At 42.6% G+C, this 13,536-nt stretch overlaps 1 protein-coding gene across 1 annotated transcript in view; it reads right to left on the bottom strand.

The window, feature by feature from the left end:
- Window positions 1-86: 86 nt before the first annotated feature.
- c11h1orf35 (chromosome 11 C1orf35 homolog) overlaps window positions 87-13,536 on the bottom strand; it is a 53,535-nt gene continuing 40,085 nt past the window's right edge. The window contains exons 7-8 of the mRNA XM_072468177.1: window positions 5,565-5,690; window positions 87-461 (exon numbers count right to left, since the gene is read on the bottom strand). Of these exons, the coding sequence (XP_072324278.1) occupies window positions 356-461; window positions 5,565-5,690 (232 nt within the window). The 3' untranslated portion in view covers window positions 87-355. The remainder of the gene's footprint in view (window positions 462-5,564; window positions 5,691-13,536) is intronic.

The following is a 13,536-nucleotide window of genomic DNA, read 5'->3' as shown; positions in this document are numbered from 1 at the left end:
ATTCTAATCTATACCAGAATCAGGACTACCTCAAGGGATCAGTTCTAATAGTTGGGTGGAGGATAGGTAAGAGAGAACTCCATAGAAATGATTAACATTTGTTTAATATAAACTCAGTAACAATATTTACACACTTAAGATACTGCACCTGTACAGAGGTGGACATCTTGGAACACTTGAGCATTAAGTACTGACCAGTCATAGATTTGTGCTGCTCTGAGAATTAAGACAACTCCAGAGAATAATAGTATATATAAAATTTCATGCATGCATGCCTGGTATGTTTCCTTAAATTTCAAAAAGCAGATCCTAATAAATTTCAGTACTCTGGTTAGTATGCAAGGACAATGATTAGTTACTGTGACCCCCGGCCATGGTGAACAGAGGTTCCACTTCCTACAGAAGAATCTGTATCGTGCCGTTGTCTGTGTATCTTATGTTCAAATGACGACTGCTGTTTTCTGGAAGATCACCAAACAGGAAAAGGAGATGTTAGAGCAAGTATTTGCAAACTATTTTCCACCTTGCACTCAGCAGGAAATGCAACAATTTATACAACAGGATGGAGTGCTCATTGACTGAGGTATTGCTCTGGAGAATGCAACAGGGAAATATAGGCTCTCCAAAAACCTGACTCATTCAAACAAAGCCAAAGACACACATTTCTTCTGTTTGCAGAAGGTGGATTCCTGTGTATGAATGAACACTGCATCCGAAGTGTAAATCAGCTGCATGATAGCAACCAGCCAATGGAATTCATGCACAATGTTGCTTAATTGTGTGGTAGGCAGAATATTTTTGTGTCAGTCCAAAAAGATGTTCTACCAGACAATTGATTAAAGTTACAATAAAGCAGCACTACATTCAGTATATAAGATTTATGATTACTTAAAGTCCTTTGTAAAATGCCATTTTATGCTTGTGTTGCTTTCAGTTAAACTCTATTGCCCTGTGGCAAGACTTCATAAAGTCCTCCTCCACCAATCCCAGACTTTTTCCCTACACGTTAGGCTCACCATCTGCTCTTTGGTGACATGCTGATCTACCATAACCTCTGGGCTGGGCAGTCTAAACTTTGGAAACCCATGTTAAAGACACTAAACCATAGGACCAAACAGTTCCACTAGGTTCAGCACAGGTTAGATAGAGTAAAGGTCATTCTGCATTATTCAAACAACATGCCTCATGTGAGCTCGACTGCAGTGAGTTCTGGGACCTCACTGACTCAGCAATTTAATGCTTAATGAATATTTTTAAGTGGCATGGACCTACATCATATGCAGAATAACTTGGTTGCACCTTATGGTTCGAATGAGAACATAGTCCATTGGGGAGCTGCTAGCTGGTTTCAACGATAGTGGGATAGTGTTTATTAGGTGTTTCTAGTACAATAAACCAAAGGTTTACAGAATTTGGATTTTGTTTTGTCACGTGAACCAAGGTACAGTGAAAACTATTTTTCTGCGAGCAGCTCAACAGATCATTAAGTACTTGAAGAAAATACATAGCCACTGGCATCGGATGAAGCATACAGGAGTGTAGTGTTAATGAGGTCAGTCCATACGAGGATTGTTTAGGAGTCTGGTAACAGTGGGGAAGAGTCTGTTTGTGTATGTTCTCAGACTTTTATATATCATGCCAGACAGGAAGAAGTTGGAAAGTGAGTAAGCTGGGTGGGAAGGGTCTTTGGCTATGCTGCCTGCTTTCCCCAGGCAGCAGGAGATATAGATGGATGGGAGGCGGGTTCATGTGATTGACAGGGCTGTGTTCACGACTCTCTGAAGGTTCTTGCGGTGTTGGGCCGAGCAGTTGCCATACCAGGCTGTGATGCAGCCAGATAGAATGCTTTCTATGGTGCATCTGTAAAAGTTGGTAAGAGTCAATGTGGACATGCCGAATTTCCTTAGTTTCCTGAGGAAGTATAGGTGCTTTGTGCTTTCTTGGTGGTAGCACGCCATGGGTGGACAGGACAGATTTTTGGAGATGTGTACTGTCATGAGAAGGTCAATTTAGAACTGTTTGGCTGCTCATATTACTGCAGGACCGCTTCCGGAAACAAAGTGGGAATCAATATCTTTTTGACTATAATGGATGTGTCTACTGTGTTTCCAGAGACCATTCCAGTACCTAATATTACAGCTAAAAAGATTGTGGAGACGTTACTTAAATTCTTTACTAGATATGGACTACCCAGAGAAATACAATTGGATCAAGGATCAAATTTTACCTCCAGGTTATTCAAAGTTATGGATAGTTTAGGAATAAAACAATTTAAATCAACTGCGTACCATCCAGAATCGCAGGGAGCGTTAGAAAGGTGGCATCAATAAAGACAATGTTATTGTCAAGATTATCCCGAGGATTGGGATAAAGGAATTCCATTCGTACTGTTTGCAATTAGGGATGCACCTATATGAGTCAACTAAATTTAGTCCCTTTGAACTAATTTTTGGTCATGAGGTAAGAGGACCACTTAAATTAAGGAAAATCGGAAATTACATTATTGGATTGTGTCAAATTTTAGGGAACTATTAAATAGAGCAGGTGAATTGGCTAGACAGCATTTAAAAGTTGCACAACGTGATGAAATGGGTAGGGGACAAGAAATCCAAAGTTCGTAGTTTTGCCAGTGGAGATAAAGTTTTAGTCTTGTTACCAGTGGTAGGGGAGCCTTTAAAAGCTAGGTTTTGTGGACCGTATCAAATTGAAAGGAAATTAAGTGAGGTGAATTGTGGTAAAACACCAGAGAGAAGGAAGACTCACCAAGTGTGTCATGTGAATATTCTTAAAAGGTACTTTGAAAGGGAAGGAGAGGAAAAGGAGGTTTTAATGATTCTAACTCAGTGACAAATCAAATCCAGATGACTGAATTTGACATACCTCAAATTAAATTGGAAAATGAGGATGTTCTTAAAAATTGGGATAAACTATTGAGTTATCTTCCAGAGGAAAAACAGACTGACCTGAAAGAGTGATTGATCTCACATGGGCAAGTTTGTAGAGATAAATTGGGAATTACTAAAATGGCTATACATGATGTAGATGTGGGAAAGACTTCCAATCAAACAACATCCATACAGACTTAACCTTTTAAAATTGGCACAGGTTAACAAAAAGATTGAGAGTATGCTTAAAAATGGCATAATTGAAATTGGTGTAGCCGATGGAGCTCACCCATAGTGATGGTGCCTAAACCAGACGGTACCCAATGGTTGTGTGTGGACTATAGAAAGGTTAATTACAAGAATAGACTCTTATCCTATCCCACGTTTGGAGGATTGTATTGAGAAAGTGGGACAATCAGCTTTTATTTCCAAACTGGATTTACTTTAAGTTTACTGGCAGGTATCTTTATCCGAAAGGGCGAAGGAGATTTCAGCTTTTGTAACTCCAGATGGTATATACCAATTCAAGGTTATGCCATTTGGCATGAAAAACGCCCCAGCTACATTTCAACGGTTAACTAACAAAGTTGTTTCAGGATTACCCAATTGTGCAGTATACACCGACGATCTGGTAATTTTCAGCCAGACATGGAAAGAACAATTAAATCATCTGATGGAGTTATTCGATTGACTTCAGGTGGTGGGTTTGGTGATAAACCTAGCCAAAAGTGAATTTGGAAAAGCCCAAGTCACTTTCCTTGGCCATACAATCTGACAGGATCGAATGGTCACACGGGATGTGAAACCAGCAGTTATTGAGGAGTTTCCGATAACATCAAGACAAAGGGAAATAATGCGATTTCTTGGCATGAGTGAATTTGATTGAACATTTGTGCAAAAGTTTTGCAGCGATTGCTCTACTGATGAACTTGCTGAAGAAACGTCAAATTTCAATGGACACAGGAGTTTCTGCCTGAAAGCTATGATAATCAATGCACACGTGTTGGAGAATTACAAGGGACTCTGATCAGATTGAACTAAAGTATCTGACTTTAAAGAGAAATGCCGAGGCGTAGAAAAATGGACGGATCGTGCAGAGACTTTCTTGTTCAAAGAGACTGTCAATCATGAAGGATTTCAGTTGGAGGAGGAAGAACGAAAAAAAATGGACTATATTATTATATCTGTTTGTGTTGTTTTTTGAAACTGTGTATTTACAGTGCATTTCTTAAAGGATAGTGAAAAGGTGAAAAATGAAACCATCTTGAAGTTGATGGTTTATTTATTTTTTCTTGGGAGGTGTCATGAGAATGTCACTTTAAGAAATGTTTGGCTGCTCATATTACTGCAGTGATGTCAGAGTGTGGGTGGAGATGGGCTGTCTGTCAGCTTTTTACTTTTGTTTTTGAGCAGGCTGCAGGGTGTGTTTTAGTTTCTTTTTCAGAGCTGGATAGCTGCAGTCACAGCCAGAAGGTGTATGAATCGCTCTAATCTATGGACTGTAAATCGATCCTGGTGATGTAAACTCATAACAGTAGTGACTTTAACCTGATGTGTTTCTGTTTAAAGGTGTTAAGTCTTCTGGGTGTTAAAAGGACAGCTTACAGATTACTTTGTGTTGTATTCTTTGGGGGGTGTATTTGATTTACTGGTTGCTGAGATGTTCACTGTTTTAGAAAGGTTAACTTGAGTTCATAAAATAAACATTGTTTTGCTGTTTTAAAAAATAGTTGTCCATTTCTGAAGTAGCACACTTGTAGAGTGGGCCCTGTGCTCCCCATCACAATCTATTAAAAGTTGTGGGTCAGGTGAACTCCATGATACACTTTGGGGTTCTCTAAACCCTGGCCCATAACAGTACCCCTAGGAATTTGAAAGTGCTAATTATGTCCACCTCGGCCCCGTTGATGCTGACGGGTGTGTACAGTACATTGCTTTCTGAAGTCAATGATAAGCTCTTTAGTTTTGCTGGCACTGAGGGATAGATTGTTGTCGCTGCACCACTCCACTAGGTTCTCTATCTCCCTCCTGTACTCTGACTCGATTTTAGGTGCAAGTTAAGTCGAGGACAAATTGCTTTGCCATGGATTTTTTTTGGTTTAAATACATCTCATCTAAGATGTGTTCCCCCACCCCACACAGAAAGATAGATCACCCTAATGAATTCCTGCTCAATTTTGCTTGTTTGTGCATGCCTTGAAGAAGCCTCTTGTCTGGGTGCAAACAGGCACATTCTAAATATATTTCATTTCCTAAGCTGGCTACAACTATATGACAAAAATGGCTGGCATTTTTAAAAATAAGTTTGTTATTTAACAGCACTTATTAAACACACAAAGTGTATTTATCATAGGTCCTATGTTTTTCATGTATGGAACAATCTGCCTGGGCAGCATGCAGAAAAATACTTTTCACTGTACCACAGTACACGTGACACATCTAAATCATATTTTGGTGTTAAACTCATTACAGCTGTATTAACTGCAACAGTTTGCCACTCAAATGCATAAGGTAATGTCATGCAAAAGGAAAATTGTTTAATGTGTTTCAAGAATTTTCCAGTTCTAATCATTTTCATTTCTGCTTATGAAAAGTTGGAGTCACCCCATCCCTTATTGAATAGTTCACTTGCTCTGTTATCTTCCCTACCCACTATTTATCTCCCCCACCCCTATTTACCTATCTCGATGGGTTGATGAACGTGGTGGCGATTTTGCACGGTTCCCATGCTTGTTCTTTTTTCCCTTTTTCTTCTTTTCCTTTTTGCTCTTTTTCCCTTTCTTGTGTCGCTTCCGGCCTTCACACCTATGTGGGACAAACAGACTGAGGAACTGAGCGTACACATGCTTCCACTGACCCCATTGTTCATCTGGAAATCAGTCAGACACCACTGTAGGACCTGCAGCAACTAATTTTGGATTTTGCATTTTATTTCTGATTTGCTCTCGATTTCAAACCTGTAGTGAACATTGTCATTTTGTATTAAATCTTTCTTGCTAGTCATTTATCATAACTATGATTGTGCCTTGATTAATTAATCCATAATAATCAGTAGTAGCTCCACACCTCGTTGTCAGACTGGCCACACACAGCTAGCACTGACTACTAAAATAAGTTGTCTGCTGTTTAGCATAAGGTTTTTTTAAACTGCATTCCGTGACCCTTACATTACAAACCAGGATAATAAGTAACCTTATGGGGTAGGCACCTGAAGCATAAGATTAAGTTTGATTGATGGACACAACACCTATTGATGGCTGATGAGAAAACAACATCTCAGAACAACACTTCTAGAACTATAAACAACTTGGATAGTACTAAGTTTGCATAGCCTTGTACTGCCAGAGAAGAAATGATAAAAGCCCTTAACCTTGTTTTGGGAAAGCATTGTATTAGGCCTCTCAAGGCTAGAATGGAGCCAAATATTTGGCTTAAGAGGGAATGTTAATTTGAAGACACATTGCAGGAGCCATAGTGGAATAGTCACCATGACAGGGGGAAGGGTCATAACCGAGTGATTGACTGTACACCCACCCACAAGGTTGCTCTGCAACTTGGTAATATATGTACCATGGGGATATGTACCAATTTGGTGAGCTGTTGTGAGACAGACCAAATTGGGATTATTGTTTTTGCTATTCTTTCTTCTGGTCTGTGCTTTCACCTTTCAATAATTATCTTTTTCTTTGTAAAATTTAGAGTACCCAATTCATTTTTTTCCAATTAATGGCCAATTTAGCGTGGCCAATGTTTGGGTTGTGGGAGCGAAACCCAAGCAAACATGGGGAGAATGTGCAAACTCCACACTGACAGTGGCCCAGGGCTGGGATCAAACCTGAGACCTCAGTGCCGTGAAGCTGCAGTGCTAACCACTGCACCACCGTGCTGCCCAATATCTTTTTCTTAAAACTTTATTTTTATAATCGTACAATAATCATGATACAATAAAATTGTTTGTAACACGAGTTGTCATAGTCACTCATTCCTGTTACATTTAGAGCATGGTCCCAAAAGGAGCTTGATACAGACAGGATGGGGTCTCCTTGTGTGGCGCAAATAACAAATTATTCCTCACAAATTTTGAGTTGCCAGGAACCCGAAGATGAACATGGATGGGGCTATAGAGCCCCAAGTATATTAAAGCTAAGTTTCCCGTGAAGGGGAGGTGGATTTGATGCATTCCAATGCTTCAGTCATTGAGGCAGATGGGGGTAAATCAAGGATGTTAAAAGTAGTGTGGTTGTCAGTACCATGGGAGAGGTGTCTGAGATTAGAGTCAGATGGGAATAAAAGTAGGGTGAGATCAGGAGTAACAGCTGGAGTATAAAACTAATGTGGCCAATGAAAAAGATAGATTGATACAGAAAGAAGAATTGGCAACTCTTTTAAGAGAAAAGGGAAGAATAGTGTGCAGTTACAGAACATTAGCTCCAAGTGGAGAGTGAAGGGAGAAAGGGGAAAGGAAAAAATCTGCTACCATTGGGCAGGAAAGGTGGGAATATATTAAAAACCGGTATGCAGAGGCCTGTGGAAGGGGAAGCTTTGACAAAGTCAAGAGTCAGAAGGGTTAGGAGGAAATAAGTTATAAGCACCACAATGTTAAAATGGTGTTGGAAAAGACAATAAAAAAGTAAAGACATGTTATTAATATTGTGTAGTTTAAGTGGCTGTATTGTAAATTACTAAAGCACTTTCCTCAAACAGAAAGAGAAGGAACACCCCTTGAGAGATATGCAATGATGCTCTGGAACAAAGTGAGCTTTTGTCAATTCAATTGTTCTAGGTGAAAACCTCGGATGCATTCTCCCCTGTGACCTAACCCCCACTGCTTGAAGTTTTGTTGGAATGTGTTTGCGAATGTGAAAGTTATATTGTGCAAATTAATCCTTTTATTTAGTTTTGAATTAGTTTTATTTGAAGAAGAAACAAGACCAATGATGTAATTCATTCCATTTGTTTTTAAATACAAGTATGTGCTATTTTGTTGTTTTGACTGAGTTTTAAATTGTTAAATGTTGTAAGAATGGTATAGTAGGCAGAACTTCCAACGATGTAGCATGTGTAATGTGTATGCGTGCGATCACCGCTAGATCGCAATTTTACATAGGAGTTTCAAAACTTCGAATCACAATAAAGATTGTGACATGGATGGAATGGGAAATATAATGACCAATGAGTATCAAAAACTTTTCAGAGTGACCAGGCCTGGGATCAAGAAATTGAAATTGTTCAACTCTAATTTTTTTAAAAAAAACAGCTCATGGAAAAGCAGTCTAGGTGGTTGATCAGTATCAAAATAAAGTTTGTTTTTGGAAGAAATACACTGAACACTTAACAAAACCTGTTGGGCAACAACACTGCTATTTGGATTTGGCATAATATTGTGGTTGGGGAACTGCAGCTTAAGTTAGTAAGTGACTTCTAGGAAACTAAGATGCCACCCAAGATAAAGGACAGACAAGCAAAATATGTCAATGCCTGAACAGAAATGTGCGATTTCTGTTTTAAATATTGTTAGTGTTATTATTCTGCATCTTCCATCAGTACATGCTGTGATATCATTAGTTGTTGTTACCTGTGTATTTTATTTAACTGCCGTTGGTTCTGGTTCTTTTCAGTTACTGTTATTTTAATGTTTAGCTAGCTGCTCCTGTTTGAGTCTACTGTATTTTAAACTTTATTTTTATATAGAATCACTACAGTGCAGAAGGAGGTTATTCATCCCACCGATGTCAAGTTTTGGGGACAAGAATAAAAAAGAATTCCAAGTTTCAGCATGTTCAATACAGAGTTTTGCCAAGTTTACCGACAGAAGACAAGTTAGCAGTAACATTGGCTTTATTTGGGTCGAAGTGAGTTTGTGGAAAATAATGAAAACTGGACTGAATATGCGCACGGTAGCACAGTGGTTAGCACTGTTGCTTCACAGTGCCAGGGTCCCAGGTTCGATTCCTGTCTTGGGCCACTGTCTGCAGTCTGCACATTTTCCCGTATTTGCGTGGGTTTCCTCTGGGTGCTCCTGTTTCCTCCCACAAGCCCTGAATTCTCCCTCTGTGTACTCGGACAGGTGCTGGAGTGTGGCGACCATGGGCTTTTCACAGTAACTTAATTGCAGTGTTAATGTAAGCCTACTTGTAAAGCCTACACAACAATAAAGATTATGTGGAAAGGATGGAACATCTTGGCAAATGGGATCGCAAAAGGGGCTAGATAGTGCTCAATTCTCCTGTGTGGAGCAAATGGCATATGGGCTAGTGAGAAATCTAGCTACACCACGGAAATCGGGACATTTCATTTGCGGATTTAGTTACTCGTTCAGAATCACAACACTTTTAAGCCCTCAGTAACTACGTTTCAAATTCCATAGTGATTTTCGGAAGACTGGACAGTGTAGCTAAATTTGTTGCTGATTTGCGCCAGATCTCTGAACAATGAGCTTGGGGCAGTTTTGAAAGACATGCTTGAGGACAGACTACTTTATGCCATTAACAAGGACAACATTCACTGGTGTTTACTGGGAGAAGTCACACTTGCGTTAAGAAGGCCCTAGAACTTTCTCAGGGCATGGATTTGGCTGCCAATAGTGGAAAAGATATTCAGAAAGCCAATGGCAGCACTCGGGCAGGTGCACTGCATCAAGGAGAAAAATAAGTAAAAAGATGAAGACAGTGGAATGTTTTAGGTGTGGAGGGTCACACTATATAAATAATTGTAAGTTTATGGATAGTTTGTCACCAGTGCAACAAGGGGCATTCAGTGAAGAAGTGCTAAGAGAAAATTGAAGGCTGAACAGGGAACTTCAGACAAGGAAGCCTCTATCGATGGCACATCGCTTGGAAAGTTCAGACCAGACAGGAGCGTGCAGAGCCTATTTATGTTACAGTGGAGGTTGATGGACAGATAATCAAAATGGAGGTAATCAGTGAGGAGATTGCCAGAAGATTTGGGGCTCTCAACAGGCACCAGGCAGGAATCAACCTTCGGACGCACCCAGGCGAGAATATACCATTTCTAGGAACGTTAGAAGTATACATTGCATATGACAGTCAAGCAGCAAGAGCACGGCTTCTGGTAGTAAAAGGGCATGGGCCTAGTCTACCGGGGCATGACTGGCTCAGGAAAATGCAGTTGAACTGGGGTGAGATAAAGCACACAAAATCGACCGAGGGGGTTGTTTAGAATTATCCTGAGGTTTTCAAAGACTAACTGGGTACACTACAGGACACGACAGTTAAATTGTTCACAAATCCTCAGGCTACTTCCTCGCTTTTTCAAAACTAGGACAGTGCCCTACGCCATGAAAGCTAAAGTGACGGAGGAGTTGGAGTGGCTGCAAAGGCTAGGAATCATCGTGCCCATTCAGTTTTCACATTAAGCAGCTCCATTGATCCTGTTCTACAGCACTGTGCGCATATGTGGGAATTAAAATCTTACAATTAAATCAAGTTTCCAAGGTGGCAGTTACTTACCTGTTGCCGAGGGTGGAAGATCTGTTTTGAACCTTTGCAGGAAGTAAGGGTTTTTCAAAACTGGACATAACCAGGTTTATCATTAACAACTCTTGCTAGAGGAAGATTCAAAGCAGTACGTGGCCATCAACTCGCATAAATGGCTTTCAAGTATAATAGTTTGGTTTTTGGAGTATTCTCCAGTTCGACGATCTTCCAGAGGATGATGCACAACCTGTTACAAGGTATTACTCATGTTACAGTCTTGGGTGACATTTCAAATTTCGGGTAAGACGGAGGAGGAGCGGGACTTCCGGTGTGGGCCATGGGGTGAATGGTCACATACAGAGCGTCTCCTGCTCAAAGTCACAGAAAAGACTTTTCCAACCAATACTGGGTGGAATTTGGATGAAAAGACGTAGGTAAATGTTGGAGCAGTAATTCTCCCCGGGAGTGGTATGTCTGCTGGTTACCAGACCCGGCAGAAAACAGTGAGAGATTTGGCTGAAATGGTGGAACAAGTTGCTGCTGCAGCAACAACAAAAGCCACTTTAAGCATGCAGGCGGAAGAAGGGCTGATGCAAGTTGGAAAGGCTTCAAATTGACTTGATGGCCTTTGTTGAAATTGAATTCCAGCAGCAGAGGGAACAAATGCGGAAAGATCGAGCAAAGGCCATTGAAGAAGCGGTGGCATCCCTGAAAGAGTTCTTTGGAACGGGTGGAAAATTGTTTGGAGGTGCAGGGGTCACAAATTCGGGAGATTGAAAGAGTGATCTCGGACCACAGCTATCGTGTGGTGACTCTGGAGGCAGAGGTGAGGCTCCTAGGAGACCTCTGTAAAACATTGAAGTTAAAGGAGCAGAATGCCTTGAGAAGGCAGAACCTACGAATAGTGGGCCAGCCAGAATGAGTGGAAGGTGTGAGTGCCAAGACGTACGTCTTGAAGATGCTGGTGGGGCTGGTGGCAGAAGGGGTGCTAGGTAAGGCGCCTGAAGTGGACCGAGCGCATAGGTCCCTGAGGCAGAAGCCTAGAGCTGGGGAGCCGCCTTGGGCGATGATAGTGAGTCTTCTCAAATTTGAAGAGAAAGAGAAGATTCTGCGGTGGACCAGGGAGAAGCATACCTTCGACTGGAAAGGTGAATAGAGTCCGGATTTATCACGACATTGGAGCAGAGTTGGCAAAGCGACGGGCAAGCTTCAACAAGGCCAAGGCGGTGCTGTTCCGGCAGCAAATCAGGTTTCGGGTGCTCTACCCAGCAAAATTATGGGTAATGTTCGGAGGCCAGGAGTTTTATTTCGAGACCCCAGAAGTGTCCGAAGACTTCATTAAGGAGCATAAACTGGGGGAGAACTGAGTGGACAATGCTTGGGAACCGGGGTGCTGGCACTTTGCAATGGTTGGGAGCATGTTTGAAGTGAAGGTAAGGATTGGGGAATGTTCATCTTTTTTGGGGGGGCGGTTTGTTGTTTACTGTTGGGATTGTAAGGGGTGGAAAGTTTGTGGGGATGGATGTTCCCGTCTCTCTCCTGTTTTCTGGGACTGTTTATGTTTAACAGTTTGTGTGCTTTTGGAGAAGGCTGCATGGAGTTCAGGAGAAGTCTTTGTTTGTGTGGGGCAGCGTAAGGTCAACAGGGAGCCTTCCTCTGTGAGCTGAGGGGTCGGGGGGTCATTGGTAAGTGCCTTTGGGCAGGGGCTGCTGCGCTAGCAGGTTATGCTGGTGAATGGAAGTGAGGTGGTGGGGGAGAAGGCCAAGAGAGGTGGCCGGGGTAGGAGGTGAGAAATGACATGGTCATGGGCGGAGAAAGGGGCCACCTCGGATGGACTAGGTACAGAGTGGACGTTAAGTGGGGAAGATGACAAACAATAGAGGGGATTTGAAGCATAAGCCTCTGGTAAGGTTGGTAAAATGGAACGTCTGGGGACTGAATGGGCTGGTTAAAAGGTTGCGGGTGTTCGCGCACCTCAGGAGCTTGAAAGCGGGGGTGGTCTTTCTGCAGGAGATGCACCTCTGTGAAGGACCAGGTTAGGTTAAGGAAGGGGTGGGTCGGGCAGGTTTTTCACTCAGGGTTTGATTTGAAATCGAGGGGAATGGCAATTTTAATGAGCAAATAAATGGGATTTGTGAGTGCGGAGGTGAGGGATCGGGTGGGAGATATGTGATTGTGAGTGGGGTATTGGAAGGGGCACCAGTGGTGTTGGTAAATGTGTATGCCCCAAATTGGGATGATGTGGGTTTTATGAGGGGGTTGCTGGCAGCAATCCCGGATTTGGCCACGCACCAGTTGATCATGGGAGGAGATTTTAACTGTGTCCTAGAGCCGAGGGTGGATAGGTCAAGCCCCAGGTCGATGGGAAGGGTACGAATGGCAAGAGAGCTGGGGGGGTTTATGGAGAGGATGGGTATGGTGGATCCATGGCGCTTTCAGAACCCAGGGGGAAGGGAGTATTCCTTATTTTCACACATCTGTAAAGTGTATTCGAGGATTGATTACTTTGTAGTGAGTCGGGAGATTTTGGTTGGGGTGGAGAAGGCAGAGTATGCGGGGATTGTTATCTCGGAATATGCGCCCCACTGACTGGAGATTCGGTTTAGATTGGGACGAGAGCAGAGGCCGGGGTGGAGGTTTGACTCTGGGTTGTTGGCGGATGTGATAAGGTGCGGGCGGTGATTAAGGAGTATGTGGAGTTGAATCAGAATGGAGAAGTGTCGGCCATTTTCTGGGAAGCGCTGAAGACTGGTCGAGGGGGGGGAAATTATTTTGTTTAAGGCTTGAGTGGATAGGGACAGGAGGGAAGAACATGACCGTCTCACGAGCAAGGTAGTGGAGGTGGACAGGGAATATTCGAGGGAGGGTTTGGCGAGGAGGAAAAAGTTGCTGGGGCAGTTTGACAGGCTGACAACAGGGAGGGCGGTAGGGCAACTGCGTGGGGCAACGGGGGTGCAATACGAGTATGGGGAGAAGGCGAGCCGCTTGCTGACGCACCAGCTGCAGAGGCAGGCTGCGTATAGGGAAATATTGAAGATACGGACTGGGGCTGGGGATGTGGTGTCAGAGCCAGGAAGATAAATGAGGCATTTAGGGAGTACTACCAGGGAGGCATACCTGGAAGGAGAGGAGGGGGACATGGGGTGGTTTCTGGACAAGCTTGAATTTCCCCAGGTGGAGGAAGCAAAGAGGCAGGCGTTGGAGGAGCCCCTGGG

This window comes from Scyliorhinus torazame, chromosome 11, assembly GCF_047496885.1.
Source record: "Scyliorhinus torazame isolate Kashiwa2021f chromosome 11, sScyTor2.1, whole genome shotgun sequence".
Lineage (NCBI taxonomy): Eukaryota > Metazoa > Chordata > Chondrichthyes > Carcharhiniformes > Scyliorhinidae > Scyliorhinus > Scyliorhinus torazame.
Note: the sequence above shows the minus strand (reverse complement) of the source record. Positions and strands in the feature narration are given on the sequence as shown.